General features: G+C 36.0%; 1 protein-coding gene across 1 annotated transcript; it reads left to right on the top strand.

Annotated features, from left to right (window-relative positions):
* Positions 1 to 1843: 1843 nt before the first annotated feature.
* LOC138325793 (uncharacterized) lies at positions 1844 to 22766 on the top strand. Its single transcript, XM_069271704.1, is given in 6 exon segments — positions 1844 to 1984; positions 14521 to 14604; positions 17356 to 17574; positions 18110 to 18214; positions 19626 to 19963; positions 19965 to 22766. Coding segments are annotated over 5 exon segments (2886 nt in total). The 5' UTR covers positions 1844 to 1984; positions 14521 to 14543; the 3' UTR covers positions 22128 to 22766.
* Positions 22767 to 23052: the final 286 nt, after the last annotated feature.

Here is a 23052-nt window from a genome sequence, read left to right as displayed (position 1 = left end):
ATGTTTTAAGTTAGAGAAAAGCCGAAAACTGTACAATATGTCGGAGAGAGAACAGGTCTCGGCTCAGACGGGCCTCGATACAGTTCTCTCTCCCACATATTGTACAGTTATCCGCTTATCTCCATAACTAACAAATGACTTTTCTAATTTGTGAGGCAATATGATGAAAAATCTAAAATTAGCGAGCTTGATCGTTATTTGTCAGTTTACCTAAAACTTAAGTCAATATGATTTCAGATTTTAAATCAACGAGCTTGTTCCTTAAAAATCAGTTTACCTACGAATGGACATCATTATATACTTAACGAGACTATACGATGTAAGATTTAACATGAGCGAGCGTGGACCGTAGTTATCATCATTATATACACTACGAGATGACATGTTGCAGTCTTCAGAAATAGTCTACCGAAACAAACTATAAACTGTTTAAAATACGACCTACACTTAATCCGAAACTGTCGGGTCGGAGAGACTGCAGAGAGGAAGTTGTTCTCTCTCGGCACCGAACTGGACACACATATTTTACACAATCCTATCTATTGATGTGATTCTCCTCTAACAATTGAACATATGTTAGTGCGTTGTATTGATTTTAAACACATACGAGATAAGTATTACGATGTCTCGGACATGTACACATTGATCCATGTCGTGAGACATAATCGTATTTTCAACTATCTCAAAGTGATCGGTATTTTTAACAAAATTTGAACGTTTTCTCATCTTATCATTATTTCAACGTAACACTCATTGTCTCATCAACATTGTGCATGAGTTTTCTCATGTGTTTTAGCCACAACTATTTTATCCTATGCAACTCTTTTTATTAAATCAACATTAACAATTTGTGTTTTAGTTTTTACTTGCCTTTTTCTTATCCTGATATTTTAGATATATTCCTTGTTTATATCCTAATACTAATACTCGCCCTGTAGTTTGGCCCTAAATGACCTCAGTTGTCGATGGGCCGTAAAACTCAAACAAACAAACAAAATTCAGAAATAATCGAGCTTGAGTGTAACCTATAAGATAACGATGTAGCTAGACATGACCTCTCTGATTGTATAACATGATTCTTTATGTACGAGCTGTAACATGTCCTCTAACACAATATACACTGTTTATAAAACTAAAAGCACGGTTAAAGCAGAAATAAGTCTCTTTCAGCATAACATTATTTGTCATTTGTATATCGGTAAAAGTAGATGCTCATCATAAATCTATACATCAAATCTATGTTATAATTCAGGAATGTTTGATAATATTAGTATGTAAAGTACCTTTACCTTAAAAAAACCCAGAAAATTGACTTGAACATTATGTTGATGGTTTATCAAATATTAACAGTGACTTATCATAATATTAGATCATGATTTACTATTCTCGGAATTTGTCGAGGCCATATATAATTACACACTTACTGATGTAGTGCCATTCCTTACTGGTGGATACCGTGATTTGTACACGAAACATCGGGCACATTCTAATGACATTTCCCTGATTATTATATAGCTTAAATAACAATACTTTTAATTACATGTGTACTTATTAGTTATTTGATTTATACTTTAAATACCAGATGATGCTTTATATATCAATATCTTAACAAAGTTGAAATGTTAGAATGCCTACAATTCCCATACCATGTAAGTGTATACGGATCAATGTTTCATACGTAAATTGAGGTGAGTGAGCTCATGAAGATAATTTTACCCAAGTAAATATAGCTCCTTTCTAGTATCTGACACTTGTTTAGTTTTCTCGGAATTTCCAGATTAAACTCGTCGATGCATCATATGAGCACATCATAGTGATAAACAAACTACAACACTTGTATCTGATACAAGGACTGGTATACAAAGAACATTTCCCAACATATCTAAAGAACATGAAGGACAAAGACCGCAAACTGCTGAAACTGCTGAACATGTCACTATGGTTAAATACCAAATGAGACAATGAAGTGGAGGACTACTATCATGTAAGTGTATGAGAGGTATGTATTTGTACTTTATTGTTGTCGACAGTTTGTAAAGTTTAACAGGTTTAACAATTTTCTCAAGAGCTTTCGGTACCCTATTTTACTATAGGGCTTACAACTTCCACGTAATATACTTCGGAATAAAAACCTAAGTGATGTAACAATTAAAGTTTAATCTTTCTGTCTGACAACATTAACATATATATTTCCGGTAGTCTTGATCAACATACCAATGCGTAGGAATTTTAGAAAGTAAAATGTTCTATAGTTATGAACATTAAACATTAAACATTATAAAATGTTCTATATTTATGAATTATATCCTAATTTATTTTTGTTATATGTGCCATAACTAGATGTAAATTTTGACATACTATTTTAATCGGTAATATACTGAAAACCATAAGTTTGATGAATAAGGCTGTGAAAATCATCCAAAAGGACTTATAAATATGTTTACTTTTACATGTAAACATTAGTAACAACACAGAATTTAAGCACTGTGAAAGTTCTGGTTTTAGACCTTATGCAGGTTTAGATGAAAATATAACAGCGGAAGTCATTTTACAATTACTAATAAGACAGAAATCTGAAATGAAATTGTATACCACAATTTGGCCTCATGGTTTGACCTTAGGTGACATTTCGCTGCACTGTAGCTGTAAATAGAATGCATTTTGGCAATACCACCAACATTCAACTGAGCTCTTATTTATATACAAAAATCAAAACCTGTGTACTGGAAGTATTGTAAATTTCAAAATAATGGTAACATTTGGTGTGGAATAACATATAGAAATGTCTTTTTGATTTGTTTGTATGAGAAGATCTATATAGGCAATGTCTGCTTTCTGATATCAATGACTTCCCTTTGGTCAATAAGATTTAATTTCTAATAAAATTCGTAAGTATGAAAATTACGGCACATATGACTTTAAACAGTTATATATCATCCACGCAAATAAATCACAAATATTCCAGTCCACACTATCAGAATCACATAGAATCTAACAATCAGGCCACCCATATATATAATGTGTCACTGCTTGACATTTTTTTTTTTTTTGCAAATATTTTTTTTCTGGAAATTCATTCGAAATCTTCGTACCCATTAAGACGTCAATACAGAGGGCAATAATTCTACTATACAAGAAGACACAACACGAATATACCACGGTCCCCTAAAACAGCCACCTCGCACTTCACACATACACGACACTACGTACATATACAAGGGATGTCCTTTAATGACTATGGCTGTTAATAGGACGTAATTATATTAAACCAAACCAAACCCAAAACACATACCATGCACTTTACACACACAGCACACAACATATATGGAAAGCCATTCTTAAATAATATAATTAACCAAACCCAAAACACATACCTTGCACTTTACACACGCAGCACACTACATATATGGAAGGCCATTCTTAAATAATATAATTAACCAAACCCAAAACACTTACCATGCACTTTACACACACAGCACACTACATATATGGAAAGCCATACTTAAATGATATAATTTACCAAATCCAAAACACTTACCATGCACCTTACACACACAGCACACTACATATATGGAAGGCCATTCTTAAATAATATAATTAACCAAACCAAACCCAAAACACATACCATGCACTTTACACACACAGCACACAACATATATGGAAGGCCATTCTTAAATAATATAATTAACCAAACCAAACCCAAAACACATACCGTGCACTTTACACACGCAGCACACTACATATATGGAAGGCCATTCTTAAATAATATAATTAACCAAACCCAAAACACATACCATGCACTTTACACACACAGCACACTACATATATGGAAGGCCATTCTTAAATAATATAATTAACCAAACCCAAAACACATACCATGCACTTTACACACACAGCACACTACATATATGGAAGGCCATTCTTAAATAATATAATCAACCAAACCCAAAACACATACCATGCACTTTACACACACAGCACACACACATATATGGAAGGCCATTCTTAAATAATATAATTAACCAAACCCAAAAAACACATACCGTGCACTTTACACACACAGCACACAACATATATGGAAGGCCATTCTTAAATAATATAATTAACCAAACCAAACCCAAAACACATACCGTGCACTTTACACACACAGCACACAACATATATGGAAAGCCATTCTTAAATAATATAATTAACCAAACCAAACCCAAAACACATACCATGCACTTTACACACACAGCACACAACATATATGGAAGGCCATTCTTAAATAATATAATTAACCAAACCAAACCCAAAACACATACCGTGCACTTTACACACGCAGCACACTACATATATGGAAGGCCATTCTTAAATAATATAATTAACCAAACCAAACCCAAAACACATACCATGCACTTTACACACACAGCACACAACATATATGGAAGGCCATTCTTAAATGATATAATTAACCAAACCCAAAACACATACCATGCACTTTACACACACAGCACACTACATATATGGAAGGCCATTCTTAAATAATATAATTAACCAAACCCAAAACACATACCATGCACTTTACACACACAGCACACAACATATATGGAAGGCCATTCTTAAATAATATAATTAACCAAACCCAAAACACATACCATGCACTTTACACACACAGCACACTACATATATGGAAGGCCATTCTTAAATAATATAATTAACCAAACCAAACCCAAAACACATACCATGCACTTTACACACACAGCACACAACATATATGGAAGGCCATTCTTAAATAATATAATTAACCAAACCAAACCCAAAACACATACCGTGCACTTTACACACACAGCACACAACATATATGGAAAGCCATTCTTAAATAATATAATTAACCAAACCCAAAACACATACCATGCACTTTACACACACAGCACACAACATATATGGAAGGCCATTCTTAAATAATATAATTAACCAAACCAAACCCAAAACACATACCATGCACTTTACACACACAGCACACTACATATATGGAAGGCCATTCTTAAATAATATAATTAACCAAACCAAACCCAAAACACATACCGTGCACTTTACACACACAGCACACTACATATATGGAAGGCCATTCTTAAATAATATAATTAACCAAACCCAAAACACATACAATGCACTTTACACACACAGCACACTACATATATGGAAGGCCATTCTTAAATAATATAATTTACCAAACCCAAAACACATACCGTGCACTTTACACACACAGCACACTACATATATGGAAGGCCATTCTTAAATAATATAATTTACCAAACAAACCCAAAACACATACCTTGCACTTTACACACACAGCACACTACATATATGGAAGGCCATTCTTAAATAATATAATTAACCAAACACAAAACACATACCGTGCACTTTACACAAACAGCACACTACATATATGGAAGGCCATGCTTAAATAATATAATTAACCAAACACAAAACACATACCGTGCACTTTACACACACAGCACACTACATATATGGAAGGCCATACTTCAATAATATAATTAACCAAACCCAAAACACATACCTTGCACTTTACACACGCAGCACACTACATATATGGAAGGCCATTCTTAAATAATATAATTTACCAAACCCAAAACACATACCATGCACTTTACACACGCAGCACACTACATATATGGAAGGCCATTCTTAAATAATATAATTAACCAAATTTATAAACAACAAACACATCTGATAAAACTGCAAAATTGTATTATATGAAAACCAAAAAACATGTATATATATATACACTCAACCAAAACACACATTGATATCTCAATAAAAAATACTTAGCAAATCAATACAAAATTAACATAATAAACAACAAAAAATAATTTGCCTTTAGGGCTGTTTCAGCTGCTGCATGAAGAACCAGTAAATTGATATGTTTATTAGGACAATATCAGCCAAAAAATGATTGAAGGAGGACCAGGCGAAGAGTACATACAAATACGAATAAATACATAGCCAGGCGAGTCCTGAATTCTGCTGAAGAACCAGGCGATAAAGGTCCTGCACTATAGTACTGTAAATGTATGATACAAAGCTTGGTCGAATAGACAATACTATTAATACATAGCCAGGCGAGTCCTAAATTCTGTAAAAGAACTAGGCGAGAAATGGTCCTGAACTAAGTATAATAGATGTATGATTATATGATTTTGGGGCAGAAGGTCCAAAATGAACATGCGCAGCATGAGAAAGCCCCAAAAGGAGAGGTAAAATGATAGAAGTATATAAAAATGAAATGCTTGACCCGATACAAATTAAATTTATGACAGGTGTAAGAAGGTAAAAAATGAAAAAACAATGCATGCTACATGAAGCTAAATAGAAAGTAGACAACGACAAAGGAAATGTTTGTACATACTGAAACAACATTATAATTACTAATTACACTAGTGCTGAGTTCAAATACAAAAAAAACTCTAGTACATTCTCTGCCCATAGGTCAAAGATTGCTGGGCAAGTCTGATGGATGATTTAGATGTATGAATGTATCTTTGGTAACAATCTGAAGACCAGCGACCTAGTGTTTTAATGAGGTGATCTTCTACGTGAGAACTGGCAGCTGAAGTAGCTGCACCAATGCGAAAAGAATGACCACAGTATACAGAGTCGTTTAAACCCAGTCTAGAGATAACAGTTCTCAAAGAAGTGATAAACACGTTGCGCGTCAAGGGTACACCAGAATCTGTGATAAAGAAAGGCGATAGCCTGTTCGACTGCCCCACATGAGTAGACCTCAAAGCCATATACTGGTTTACCGCGAGGTAGGGACATACACCTTTGTTAGTAGCGTATAACACAATTGAAATACCTTTTCGAAAAGGATCACATTTAGAAACTTTAAGATTTAAATTGATGCACGACTGTAACTGATCGATAGCCACATCCTCTACACATAGATGGCGCGTGGGGTCAAAAGATCCTGATACGCAGAATTCCCCACATCGGAGAAAACCAAAGAAGGCTACGGTGCACGCAGTTTCCATCAAAATGTCCATAAATGGGGAAAACACCCCCTTTCGCAGAAGTTGGCAGATTTTCGTAAGAATGTCAAAAGTAATAGGTAGACGCGGCCTACGAGTAATGCCTTGAAGTTTTTTAACTCCGGTGACTAGAGTTTGAAGGCGAGCATGAGTCTGTCCTACATGTGATACCAGGGGATTGGGTAACCCGGCCTTCAGATACATATAGCGAATACCACAAAGGTAAAGTTTGATAGTTCCGGCTTTAATCTTAAGATGTTGAAAGCAATGTGCTACGAAACACATAAGCAGATCCTCGGAGACTGGTGGCATAGAGAAAACCCAATTGATACCATTTAAGGAAAGGAAAGTCTTGTATGAGGTGAACCCTGTGTTGTAGGCTTCCCGAGTCCCTTGGGTCGTAGCTGCCTCCCAGAGTTTATTCACTGTCTGTTGTAGTTCCACATTATGTGCGAAAACTCTGGGCAGCGACATGGATGTATGTTTGCTTGAGGTGCCGCTTTCCGGAACTCCTGGAATTTAAGACGAGAAAGAGCATCAGCAACATTATTATAAACACCAGCAACATGACAAGCATTGATAGTAAAGTTATTTTTTGCTGAGCACCAGGTAAGTCTACGCATAAGCGACATGATAAGTGGAGATTTAGACCGTCCCTTGTTAATGATATCCACTGTACCCTGATTGTCACAATGAAATAAGATCCTCTTAGAGGTCCAATTTTTTCCCCACAATAGTGCAGCAACAACAATAGGGTAAAGTTCGAGAAATGACATGGAAGGGGCAGATCCTTGCATAGCTACATTGACCTCTTGTGGCCAGGGAGATGCAAACCATTGACACCTGAAAATGCCTCCGAAACCTATAGTTGATGCGGCGTCGGTAAAGAGTTCGAAATCTGGATTGCTCGTAAAATGACGCTCATAAAAGAAAGAAACTCCATTCCAGTTCCTAAGAAACTCTAACCACATAAAGATATCCTCTTTACACTCGCGTGAAAGACGTCCATGATGATGCGGCTCTTTAAGGGCTGTCATGAGAGTAAGTAAATACGAAACGAAGCTGCGACCAGGGAGGATAACTCTCATGGCGAAATTGAGATGACCCAAAAGCTGTTGTAGTTCTAGTTTAGTGCATGAAGGCTTGGTTAAAAAGGTATTAAGAAAGTCAATAATTCTAACAACCTTATCATCTGGTAAACGAGCCTCCATTTTGACGGAATCCAGAATGATACCGAGATATTCCATTACAGGTGATGGTCCAACAGTTTTATGAGCAGATAACGGTATGCTCAAACGGTTGAAAATCATAGTTAATAGAGCCATAGTTCTATCACCGTCAGATTTAGGGTCTTCTATAACTAAGAAATCATCCAAAAGATGAAAAATGTGTTGTATGTTATAGTTATTTTTAGCAATCCAACACACTGCTGTGGAAAGTTGATCAAAGATAATAGGGCTCGAACGGCATCCAAAGGCTAAACGTTGATAGAAATAGTAGGAATTGTTCCATTTAAAACCAAACAAATGCCACTGAGATGGATGTATAGGGATATTCTTGAATGCATCGGCGATATCTGTTTTACACATAATAGCACCTAAACCCTTGTCCTGAATAGTACGAATCGCATCATCGATTTTAACATAATGCAGCGAACATTCTGCTTTGTCTATCAAATCGTTGATACTCTTGGTGTCAGTTAAGGTAGGGTGTGAATTATGTGGTGCTGATAAGTCCAGAATGAGCCGTTTCTTGTGGGAATACTTATGCTCTGCTATCCCTAGAGGACTTACGCGATACACAGGAAATGGTGGCGAGGAGAAAGGGCCTATAACAAATCCTTTCTCTACCTCTTTAGAAATCAGTTCTATGACAGTCGTAGGGTCATGAATGGCCGATAGGTTATTACGTGATTCATGAGAAACTTGAGGGAGCGGCGAAACTTTGGTATCAAATCCTTCACGCAAGCCGTCACACAAATAGCTGACAAAAGTCTTATCTGGGTGTGATAACAAATCATGGTAAAGTCTTTCAACGTTGATAGGAGTAGACGCGTTAAAAACACTGGAATTCTTTTGGCTAACATTGACATTAGGAGCATGACTTAGTCATTTCCTGTTCTGACCTGTCTCTTGACCACTGGTTTTGTCTTGACGACTCTCGCAATTTTTCTCACTATGTTGTGAGCTAAAACACTTTGAACACACATGTGCTCTTTGACATGACGACCAGGAACACCCCTTAGTGTTGAAATTGTTGCACACTACTTGACCATTATGCCAAATATTTGGTCGATTATGTCTGTCAGTTTTTGGCTGGTCTTGTTTACCTCGGTTAACAAAGTTTTGATCACAACGAGAGGTAGTGTGTTCCACACTCTTACAGACATTACATGTGATCGGACGACGGCCAGCAACCACGCTGTCATAAATATCTTTGTCTCTGACACCCCATTTAATCTTAAAGTTCTCCAATTCAATATACTGGGCGGCTTTAGCAGAAAAAAGACGGTGATATTCGTTGAATGCTGCTGTTCCATGTGTGTTATGTAACCGAATAACTATTGCTTCGTAGCGATCTAGTTCCTCGCGCCTGTGAGGGAAGACCTCGGTAACTATACGTTTATAGATACCGAAAGCTGTTACAAACTCGGCGATGGTAAGGTCAGTCTTAGAACGTTTGTTCGTTGCCAGAGGATCGGTAAGAGCAGGTTCAGCGCCAGGTGTAAGGAGCAATGATAGATTTACGTCCTTACCTTGAATGATTTTCTTTCTCAGGTTTGGCGACACAATATCTATCTGCGGCAATAAGTCCGCTGGCACACCGTCAAGATCAGCGTGGTGGCGAATGGTTTCTAGAGACGAGCCGGACAGCCTCTCGCACGCTTCACCGCTACGAATTCGTCGTAAGTTATTATATGCTGACTCCATATCAAAGGCTGGCTCCGTTGGCTTGGTATGAGTAGATTGAATGACTTTAAATGTCATTTCCATCAAAGACAGAGTTCTCTCTAGTAACGTTTCGCTGGGCGCCGCCATATTGGATGAGGTCACGGTATCACTACGCGTAGCAGGGATGTGACAGGGCCGCGGGTCAACAGTGCGGGCCGCTTCACTCACAGTAGGCTCAAGCTCTACCGTTGGAATGGGCTCCGCGTCGAAAGAAAGTACGTCACGTTCCGGCATGCTGATGACTGGTCTTGGTATACGTGATGATGACAGTCTGATAGTGTTCACATTAACACGATGGTTTAAGTCTAGATTGACATCGGACGTGTTGTCTCTTTGTCCAGTAATTCGGGACAACTCCGAAGATGGTGATTGAGCTGGAGGTGCGCCATGGGTGGACACAACGTTAACCCCATTGTCTTTACACATTTGCAATAAAGCAACTCTAGAAATTGATGTGTGGTTGACAACAATACCCTTTTTAGCGAGTTCCTCGCGCATTTGTTTCACTGTCCAATTTGCCGGTTGGTAGCATCGTAAGGGTGATTGCGAGTAGCCTTACGTTTAGGCGCCATTATGAAAACAAAAACACAGTCTCAACACACGTGAGGTTTAAAACCCCTAGCTCTGACGAAAGACGTAAAATTACGCACACATATCCGTTGTAGTGTCTAGGTAACTCAAATGTCAATGATAGGAATAGTCTGTTCCATATGCAAATGTTGAAAAGAAATAGAAAATAATGCAACTGAAATGACTAAACACAAAGGAGAGGTCACCACTTCGGCCACGCATCTCGGAGTAACGCTAAATATAGCAGATCTACTTAATATGCATGATCTCATAACGAGGTAATCGCAAGAGTTATCAGTACAAACATATAGCTATGATAGCGTATAAAGTCGAGCGAATTGAAGGAGTGATGAATGGAGACATTTGTTTAGTTTATAAACCAAGTTTAATTAATCATTAAACATCAACCAAACCCAAAACACATACCGTGCACTTTACACACACAGCACACTACATATATGGAAGGCCATTCTTAAATAATATAATTAACCAAACCAAACCCACAACACATACCGTGCACTTTACACACGCAGCACACTACATATATGGAAGGCCATTCTTAAATAATATAATTAACCAAACCAAACCCAAAACACATACCATGCACTTTACACACACAGCACACTACATATATGGAAACCCATTCTTAAATAATATAATTAACCAAACCCAAAACACATACCATGCACTTTACACACGCAGCACACTACATATATGGAAGGCCATTCTTAAATAATATAATTAACCAAACCAAACCCAAAACACATACCATGCACTTTACACACACAGCACACTACATATATGGAAACCCATTCTTAAATAATATAATTAACCAAACCCAAAACACATACCATGCACTTTACACACGCAGCACACTACATATATGGAAGGCCATTCTTAAATAATATAATTAACCAAACCAAACCCAAAACACATACCATGCACTTTACACTCACAGCACACTACATATATGGAAGGCCATTCTTAAATAATATAATTAACCAAACCCAAAACACATACCATGCACTTTACACACGCAGCACACTACATATATGGAAGGCCATTCTTAAATAATATAATTTACCAAACCCAAAACACATACCATGCACTTTACACACGCAGCACACTACATATATGGAAGGCCATTCTTAAATAATATAATTTACCAAATCCAAAACACATACCATGCACTTTACACACACAGCACACTACATATATGGAAGGCCATTCTTAAATAATAATTAACCAAACCAAACCCAAAACACATACCGTGCACTTTACACACACAGCACACTATATATATGGAAGGCCATTCTTAAATAATATAATTTACCAAACCCAAAACACATACCATGCACTTTACACACACAGCACACTACATATATGGAAGGCCATTCTTAAATAATATAATTTACCAAACCCAAAACACATACCGTGCACTTTACACACACAGCACACTACATATATGGAAGGCCATTCTTAAATAATATAATTTACCAAACCCAAAACACATACCATGCACTTTACACACACAGCACACTACATATATGGAAAGCCATACTTAAATGATATAATTAACCAAACCCAAAACACATACCGTGCACTTTACACACACAGCACACTACATATATGGAAGGCCATTCTTAAATGATATAATTTACCAAACCCAAAACACATACCATGCACTTTACACACACAGCACACTACATATATGGAAAGCCATTCTTAAATAATATAATTAACCAAACCCAAAACACATACCATGCACTTTACACACGCAGCACACTACATATATGGAAGGCCATTCTTAAATAATATAATTAACCAAACCAAACCCAAAACACATACCATGCACTTTACACACACAGCACACTACATATATGGAAGGCCATTCTTAAATAATATAATTAACCAAACCCAAAACACATACCATGCACTTTACACACGCAGCACACTACATATATGGAAGGCCATTCTTAAATAATATAATTTACCAAACCCAAAACACATACCATGCACTTTACACACACAGCACACTACATATATGGAAGGCCATTCTTAAATAATATAATTAACCAAACCCAAAACACATACCATGCACTTTACACACGCAGCACACTACATATATGGAAGGCCATTCTTAAATAATATAATTAACCAAACCAAACCCAAAACACATACCATGCACTTTACACTCACAACACACTACATATATGGAAGGCCATTCTTAAATAATATAATTAACCAAACCCAAAACACATACCTTGCACTTTACACACGCAGCACACTACATATATGGAAGGCCATTCTTAAATAATATAATTAACCAAACCCAAAACACATACCATGCACTTTACACACGCAGCACACTACATATATGGAAGGCCATTCTTAAATAATATAATTAACCAAACCCAAAACACATACCATGCACTTTACACACGCAGCACACTACATATATGGAAGGCCATTCTTAAATAATATAATTTACCAAACCCAAAACACATACCATGCACTTTACACACACAGCACACTACATATATGGAAGGCCATTCTTAAATAATATAATTAACCAAACCAAACCCAAAACACATACCGTGCACTTTACACACACAGCACACTACATATATGGAAGGCCATTCTTAAATAATATAATTTACCAAACCCAAAACACATACCATGCACTTTACACACACAGCACACTACATATATGGAAAGCCATACTTAAATGATATAATTAACCAAACCCAAAACACATACCGTGCACTTTACACACACAGCACACTACATATATGGAAGGCCATTCTTAAATAATATAATCAACCAAACCCAAAACACATACCATGCACTTTACACACACAGCACACTACATATATGGAAGGCCATTCTTAAATGATATAATCAACCAAACCCAAAACACTTACCATGCACTTTACACACACAGCACACTACATATATGGAAGGCCATTCTTAAATAATATAATCAACCAAACCCAAAACACATACCATGCACCTTACACACACAGCACACTACATATATGGAAGGCCATTCTTAAATGATATAATCAACCAAACCCAAAACACATACCGTGCACTTTACACACGCAGCACACTACATATATGGAAGGCCATTCTTAAATAATATAATTAACCAAACCCAAAACACATACCATGCACTTTACACACGCAGCACACTACATATATGGAAGGCCATTCTTAAATAATATAATTTACCAAACCCAAAACACATACCATGCACTTTACACACGCAGCACACTACATATATGGAAGGCCATTCTTAAATAATATAATTAACCAAACCCAAAACACATACCATGCACTTTACACACACAGCACACTACATATATGGAAGGCCATTCTTAAATAATATAATTAACCAAACCAAACCCAAAACACATACCGTGCACTTTACACACACAGCACACTACATATATGGAAGGCCATTCTTAAATAATATAATTTACCAAACCCAAAACACACACCATGCACCTTACACACGCAGCACACTACATATATGGAAGGCCATTCTTAAATGATATAATCAACCAAACCCAAAACACATACCGTGCACTTTACACACACAGCACACTACATATATGGAAGGCCATACACTATAGATTCCATATAAAGATATTTTAATTTACACGATTAACTCATTTTGGGGGTTAGACCAGGAGAAAATCAACGATACACTCCACAAAAGGGACCAGCCATTTTGACGGTGATCAGTTGACGTTACCATGTCAGCGTTAGTGACGTCATAATGATAACGTTTTAGGTGTCAGTTATACCCTTATAGACCTATGTAGTATTAGTGGCAAATAAATATAAATAGTAGTTATTCAAACCCGTAACATGTGATTAAAAATACAAAACAAATTCGTCATTTGGTGATATATCATTTTGCATATTCTTAACTTTCTGATTTTTTTTTTATGTTTTAGACGGTAATTGGTGACTTGCAAGTATGGATTGTGACGAGGATTTGGGGAAGACACTTCTCCGTGTGGGACAGGAATTGACCAAAGGTATTTAAATCATCAATGCTTCATGTTATGATCAGCATTCAGCTACTATTTTGTATAGGCAATATTTGTTAATTTGATTTTGCGTATCTTGCATTATGCGTGATACTAAGTCCTAAAACATAAATAATGTAACATGGCGTTGCTATTCTTTAGGAACTTTTTTAAAAATCCTCTCATCCACATATTGTTCAAAATATATTTATTTTATTATTCTGTGCATTTGTTTTTCATAAGGATGCATTCTTCTGAGGTTTCAGTACCGTTGAAGTCTCGTTTCAACATAGATCGGAGACGTTATGAGATTTACAAATAAAATCTATCAATATCCGTAGCAAGTTGCCAGCTGCAAATTTTGTAAAAAAAAATTACATTTCTATTAATTTTATTTTTTTATACGGGGATTTTAATAAATGACCCATTTGGCGGCTATTTGGAAAATGTTACTTTTTTCGCTTTAAGTAGAGCCAAAGTTTGACCAGTTTTTGCTTTAATTGTTTTTGCTTAAATTATTCTACTGCGCAAGTATTTTTTTAGCTTCATCGAGCTATTTTCCCCATTTTTCTGCCTGATATAGAAAGAGCAACCTGTACTTCATGATGTTCACCTATATATTGGTAAATCTAGACGTTTTAATCTCTATATGATTTAAATTAGCCATGACATAAGCTTTTGAAATAAGCTTTTGAAATTTAAAGAATAAAATAAAAAAAAATATGCAATGTTCACTATATAACATTTGAATAACATTGTATATATTCTACTCTAATTATCCTCTGATAAAGATATACTTGAAGTATTTTGTTGAGCATGGTTGTTTTAATACTGTTACTATGTTTTATGCTATATACAGCATACACATATTTTATTAAAAGTAAGAAAGTTAACAGTATTGAGAGCAATGAAAAGTGTATATATATACACATGGACTGTTGGTCATTGTCTGTCAATATCTGAGTAACATGTGGTCTAATTAGTAATATAACATGTTCTTGTAATAAAATAATAGCTGTATTTATATTATGTGTGATGTGTGAATGGAGTATTGAAAAGAGTTATTTCCCTTTAATTGTTGTAAAATTTCATTTCAAAACTTAAATATAATATCTATAATTGATGTAAGTTTAAACTATTACTTTTGCCACCATTGGAGAGCATTTATATAAGCTTTGCCTGTTATTTAATCCATTTGACTTGAAACATCTTTGTCAATAAAATTTGTTGAAATGAAAAATGAGCAACCTGTTCCCTATTTAGATGCAAAACATTTCCAAAAGTTTAATACCAGAACTTTTTCTGTCAAATGTTAAATATGGCAAAAATGTCTGGAAATTGTGCATTTTGTTGCGCAAAATTAAGGGGTTGGGGTAGCATTTGTCGTTATTCGGAGAAAAAAATAGGGGTTTTAATCATAACTGATGTATTCTTAAAGAAGACAACTGGGAAATAAATCCTCCAAATATCCATGTATATCAAACACCTCACTACAAAGTTATGGCTTTCATCACTCATGTATATAGTGAAAACGGCAAAATTCCCCAAACATCCAATAGTTTGTCAATGAGGTATCTTTAAGGAGCAATAGCTCAAAAACATGTAGACGGACATATGTTATTCTTCAACTTTCTTCTGTGGTATGAACTCATATTTCCAAAAATCTATATGAGAAAAAAGTTTAAGACAAGGAAACTTTGACTTTTCAGTGGTGTACATCCTTAACATGGTATTTGTTCTCTCCATCGGGTAAATACTTACATATGTTTAATATGAACTTATGATAAAGACTCAAGACTGATAGAGGGACAGACTAATACGTATGAACCCAAATGCTATTTAATTTCCGTTATGATTAGTTTTCTTATACGTTTTGTTGATCTAAAAAAGCACGGAGACAAAACGCATCAATTATAATGTTTAGCTTACATAAATTAATATAAGGATCACACATCACTTTCTCAACTTGTGTTCACAGAGCTCATACATTTAGGACATTAGATTCGAAATATAATGCGAAATTAACTATAGAAATCCATGAAATAAAAGGAAATTGAAAATGTCTTAAACTTATATGCGCCATAACTGGGCGAAAATGGTATCATCCCTTTTCTTTGGTAATCTATGTTTGCAGAATTAAGGTAGGTGAACGAAAGGCACGAACAAACATTATGATGCGTTATTAGCATTTGCAACAACACAAAATGTTAAGATAACAACATATCTGATGAAGCAAATACTGATACCACTGTAAAAATGCAAATGAAAAGGTAGACTACAAGTTGGCGTATTACTTTGACCCTGTATAATCTTTAAACTGCATGGTAAACGTAAATATAATTTTTGGTAGTACTGTCACAATTCATTTTGTGGTCTTATCCGTGCTTTAAAATTATGAAAAAAATGTTTCATTGGCGATAAAATTATGATTTGGCGATTTTTTTTGGCGACAAAAAAAATCTTTCATGCAAAAATCTCCCAAAATAAAGGCATATGCGTTCATCCATAATATCATTAATTGTACAGGTAGAAATTGGTCTTATCCTGGTAAATTACAGCTCAAGGTGTATCTTAATTAGTGTCATGCCTTGGTCAGCTAGCATGTATGCCGTCAATAACAAGAGGCAGTGACCCATGTCCACTGTTCGACATATGTGGCAAATTGTAATGTATGAGTGTAACAGACCCAAATATAAATGTTAAATGTATTTGTTATTGATAAAGAAACTTTCCCTTTTATTTGAACAACTATATTTACAGACGATATAAAGGATATGCTCTATCTGCTGGAAGACATACCAAGGTCCAAAAAGGAGCGTATTTTAGATGGGACAGAATTGCTAGTCGAACTGAAAGCAAGGAATATTGTTGGTACCAATCATCTTGAAAAGCTCAAAGGCATTTTAGGGGAAATAGGAAGGAGGGATCTCGTACAGAAATTGGTGGAATTCGAACAGAAAGTTAAAAGCTTCACTAAAGGTAAATACGATAATTGAGTACCCATTCCTTATTACTGGAATCACTCAAATGCAACGTAGGCGGTTGGTATAACTTTATTCAAAGTTTTCTTTTCTTTCAATAAGGCCATTTATTGGTAGTCTTTAATTGTATACAGATAATGGTGTTTCTGGGAAAAAAGCTTACTGTCCTTAAATAGTGACGTTCTGTACCTTGAATTACGGAAAACCAAAACATTCGGTTAAAGTCACGATGTAAAATGTATTTAGAACATTTTCAGCCTCTTCCTTGATCATTCAATAATATAAGACAATCCGCTCTTGGAGAAATTAATTAAAGTTACTTAATGGTCTGTTTTATTGTCACTTAGTTTGCAAGAATACAATACCAAAAAAACTATCATAAAATGCTCTCAATATCAAACATCTATTCATAAACATGCACTACAAAGCAGTACTTTAACATTCTCATAAAATGAAAATGAAATCTATCGCTTCGAAATGTGTTTTGACAATGTAATTCTATAATCAGTATCCGTTGTTTTGTGTCATTTTAGCAAAGGCAGAAGTCTGTCTCGCAGGTGTTTATAACTTTATTGAGACAGAGCAGTGTATGGAGGTCTACGAGCTTCTAAAAAGGAAAAGACTCGTCATGTTGAGAGGTATCTATATTTCTATTATATTCAGTTGTTCCCTATAGTTCCCTTCAAAGTACATTTCCCATCTTTTTCATGCAGAATTTAGTCTAAATCGATCCTGATCTGCGCGATAGACCGGTATATTTCAGCACTTAAAGCTGACAATGCAAGTTAAAAAATGTACATTTGAGGTTAAAAAAAATAATGACACGCAAGGAGTTGTCTCAGAAACGAAATTGAAATAAAAATATTGAAAAAAAACTTTATTATTTTTTATTCTCAAATGTATACTTTTTAACTTGCATTGTCGGCTTTAAGACCACACCCATCATCTGTTTCGAAGTTAAAACTAAGGATACGAAATGACACCTCTTGAATAGGTTGTAATAAGAAAAACCGGATGGCCTAATTAATTGTTTTGCAGTATCGAGCTAATTTTTGTAGTTAATCTTAACTAGGCTCGACGTAATTGAAATATTTAGTATTAATGTAAAAAACTATACACATTTGTCATTTACATTTTACTTTATTAAAGAGATAATTTTAGCACTTTCATTCTGTACTCTTAAAAATAAGTAAGCATACGGAACACCCCCCTATTGACATGTAAAATATTTTCAAAAGAAGTTTGATACCCGTATTTTTCAATAAATGGTTGAAATGTTAATTTTGTTGTTACGGAAAATTAAGGAATCAGGGTAGAAAAAATATGAGACTTATTAAATAAAATTACAATATTTATTGAATGAGACCATTGTACAATAAATTCTGCAAACATCCATACAAATCCAGTATTTTAGCAATAACTCAAAAACCAGCACGTCTATGGTATGGACTCTGAGAGGTGTACGTCCTTAAGAAGATATTTTGAGAAAATATTATACTGTGTTTCATATTTAAAGTTTCACTAACATGCCCGGTTTTTATTTGTTATACATAGAGAATACATGGTGAGTGTCTTAAAATATAAACTGTATTTTAGCGAGAGTTAAAAAGACAAAAGTGGCGAGCCTCCGACCAAAAATACAGTTTTTATTTTAGGACACTCACCATGTATTCTCTTGGTATAACAAATAAAAACCGGACACATTAGTGAATCACTTTTTATCCTGTGATATGTATTCAAACACACATGTTTAAGCTGAAAGATGCCAATGCTGTTGCAACTATGTCTGTCTTTCAAACAATGTTTCAAATCGAAAGTAGGTTGGGGAAACGGTGCAAATGCTGAAATTCAAAAATACAGCCGTTTCCATGACATCTGGTCAGTGTATTCCGAAGGCACCAGTACTGGCTGCAGGATAAAAACGGTTAATATCGTTATCATCGAAAACAACTTTATTGCAATTGGGGACTTTATTAAACAATGTATGGTAATAAATAACATGTATTTTATACAACTATATGAACAGTTCTTATGGGTGATTTCTTGCAGGAATTTCTGGTTCAGGTAAAACGCAATTAAGCCTTTGGTGCGCAAATCGCTTTCGTCGAAACATGGAATCGCAACTTGTCTGGAGACTGAACTGTCAGGATATGAACGACTTGATGCAGTCCTTACGTTCACTGTTGAATTACTTTGAAATGAACTTTGAAAGTCAGAAAGACAGCAAAGACACATACATCCTGGAAATGGCAAATGTTATCAAACAGAGACTCGAATCAGATGATTGGCAGAAGCGTCCATCCCTGTTTATATTTGACAATATTTGTGAGGCATGCGAAAACGTCGTCTTGGATATATTTAATGCATTACGCGATACATCAAATGTAAAAAATACTAGGGTCGACAGAGAGCTCGACATTCTGTCTACAGTTCATACGTGATGGTGAGGAAGTCAGGCATGTGAAGGGTGTGACAAAAGAAGAAGTGTGGAACTTTTTTAAAGGTTCGGATCATTTCGAAAAGTGTAAAGATGAACTCGACCTTCTAGCCAAATGTGTTGACTATTTGCCGTACGCTTTGGTGCTTGCAAGATTATACATAGAAGCAACTAGTATGACTGTCAAGGATTATATAACACAACTGAAAAGTCGAAGAGATTTTCTTGAAACCATCGAAAAACGTATTCGCTTTTCCAATTACGACAAAGGTCTAGTCGGCGCCCAAGTTTTAACCCTTGAAAAGATAGAAGCAAAAGTTTCAGATACAGGAAAAGTTTTACTACAGTGCATGGCATTTCTAAACCACGAGAAAGTTCCCTACACTTTACTAAAGAACTTGGCCTATGTTTTTTTCCCAAGTGCAGGGCCTGGTGAAGACATACGGGAATTGATACATCAAATGAAATCCTATTCCATTGGAGAAATCACTGGCACTGGAGATGAATCGACCATCTCGCTTCACGCTGTTACAAAACTAGTAATATACCATCGCCTACGAGAAGAAGAACACATGCGAATTTTGAAACGATTACTTTGGTTTTTCGGTTGCCATCTTAGTATTGATTGCAGACTACGGTCTTCGCTGAATTCCAACCTACGACTTCAATGCCACGCCGAATGTGTCCTCGCAGAGGCTAAAGAAAAGATGGTGTGTGATCCTGATATGCTTATGTTAGGGTGTATAATACACACAGCCATAGGTGTATCCTTACGTGTATCTGGGACAGAACATGTACTAGCAGATGAATATCTAAAAAAGGCAAGAGAACAGATGTTCACTTTGATCAAAGAGCCTCCGGGATCTTTTCGGTTATGTCTGGATGAACAAGAATCGAACCGCCAGTCAGACGACACAGTTCCAACAGAATCGAACGTGTGGTGGAGGATAACACGATTTCTATCTTTAGACGGCACAACTGAAGAAACAAACAAAAATGAAAATAGCAACGATTCTAAGATCAAACGACTGTATGCTAAATTGGTAGATGCCACAAAAGACTTGCCTCGACAGTTTTTCGCTGACTTCCTGATGAAAATGAATCGCAGTGAACGAGATATAAAACACTTAAAAGAAGTTGCGGGGGTAGAATACTCCGATGACAAGGACATCAGTAAAAACTGTTTAACACCAACACTATATGCTAAACTTCAGTCAGTGAAAGCGGCAATGCCAAAAGAACAAATAAGAGAGATTTTCGGTGTGGAGTTGATGATAATCATCCTGTATAACAATGGCCGTCACTACTATCAGTGGAAACAAGGTGACAAGCATTCCGACGAATTCTGCTGCAATGAATTTCTCACCGCTGCATTGCTAGGAAAACTCCTAGAAAGGACTTTCCCTGACTTTCCTTCAGTGCAGTATTTGATCAGTCAAAGGAATGGAATTTACTATCACCATGAAACGGACAAGCGCTCCAAACATGGCAAAGACTTAGATGTCACAAGGAGGGATCTGGAAGACACAATAAGACGCTTAGAAGAAATGCCTCGTAAAACACTGAAATATTTTGAGTTCGGCATTTTGAAAGTGAGTGAACACTACTGTTTACACCAGGAAGCAATGACCTTAAACATTATTCTCAAATGCCTCATTCAGCTTCATTCACTGTGTAAGGAAGAAAACGTCAAACTAGAGTACTATAACAGAGCTGAAAATTATGCAAAAACCCTTCTTCAGATCACCGAGGATATGCAGGATTGGAATGCTGCTCCGGGATTCCATGTGCAGTTAGCCAGATTTTATATGATGAAGAAACCCCCTGCTCAACTACAAAAGGCTGTAACCCATTTCCAGAAAGCAGACGATTTGGAAAAACAATACAACGTGAAAGGGTTGTCGCATTTTAAGTTACAGGCACGTTTTGGACTTGTGATATCCCAGAAACGGCTTGGTGATCCAACTTCTTTGGCTAAAGCACAGAAAACATGCCAACGTCTAGTCGACCGACTGCGCAAAACTAAACTACATAAACATGACGGCAAGAAAGGAAAGGCGGAAAAATTACTCGAAGAAATTCGGCAACTTATCGAATCTTCGCTGAATAAATAGCTACCATTACAGGAAAGGTTTAGGTATTTGTATGTAAACATTTCTATTTCATACAATAAGTATCATGCTAGTAGCCCATTTCAATTGACATAATGCAAAATTACCCATTCAAAATGGAGCTATACATCGCTATCCACTTCCATACCCAGCAAATGAGGACAAGCAAAATCTAACATTTCGTCAGTAGGTATCCATGGATACCTAACATTTGTTACTGTCGAAATATAAATATATTTTTTGTCATTTGTGTGACGATTCGGCGTCGGGAGGAGAGGATGACATCATTTACTTGACAATTTCGGAGTGCGGAGGTAAACATCTATGTTCAAGTGAGGAGAAGTCAGTTAAATATGTCCTTCAAGGAAAAGTCGATTGTTTTTGTATGTTAAATGATTTAGGTGTTACAGACGTTTGTTTGTCAATCTAATTAATATTAGACTTGTAATTCCGCTCCAATACAAGAACTAACAACTCCCCGTTCTGTGGCATTATAGGGAAAAGTTTAAGTTAAATATATTATTTGTAAACTGTACATATCTTTAACCCATGTCTGTAAATGTGGCCTAGCCTTAGGGACCTGTCGTCGTGTCGCGTAACATGTTGTCGAGACATTGATGAAAGCTATTTAACCAAAACAGTTACACACATGACTATGATTTATCATGTCTGCTAAAGGTCAGCATTTCGATGTAACTTAGAATAACTCTGTGATTAACATTGATTTATAGATATTACTCAACACAAACATGTAGGGCTATTTAAAGGCAAGCAAACCATGCATAGAGTGTCAACTTTCCCCCAGTACTCGACCATGGGTGCTGGGCCATACTTTGCCATGCGGAATAAAGTACTGAAACCACAACTCAGCATTTGACTTATACTCAACTTTACCCTACACCATATACATCATCGACATAAACAGCCA

This window comes from Argopecten irradians, chromosome 6 (genome assembly GCF_041381155.1).
Source record: "Argopecten irradians isolate NY chromosome 6, Ai_NY, whole genome shotgun sequence".
NCBI classification, from domain to species: domain Eukaryota; kingdom Metazoa; phylum Mollusca; class Bivalvia; order Pectinida; family Pectinidae; genus Argopecten; species Argopecten irradians.
This window is presented reverse-complemented; position numbering and strand designations above follow the sequence as displayed.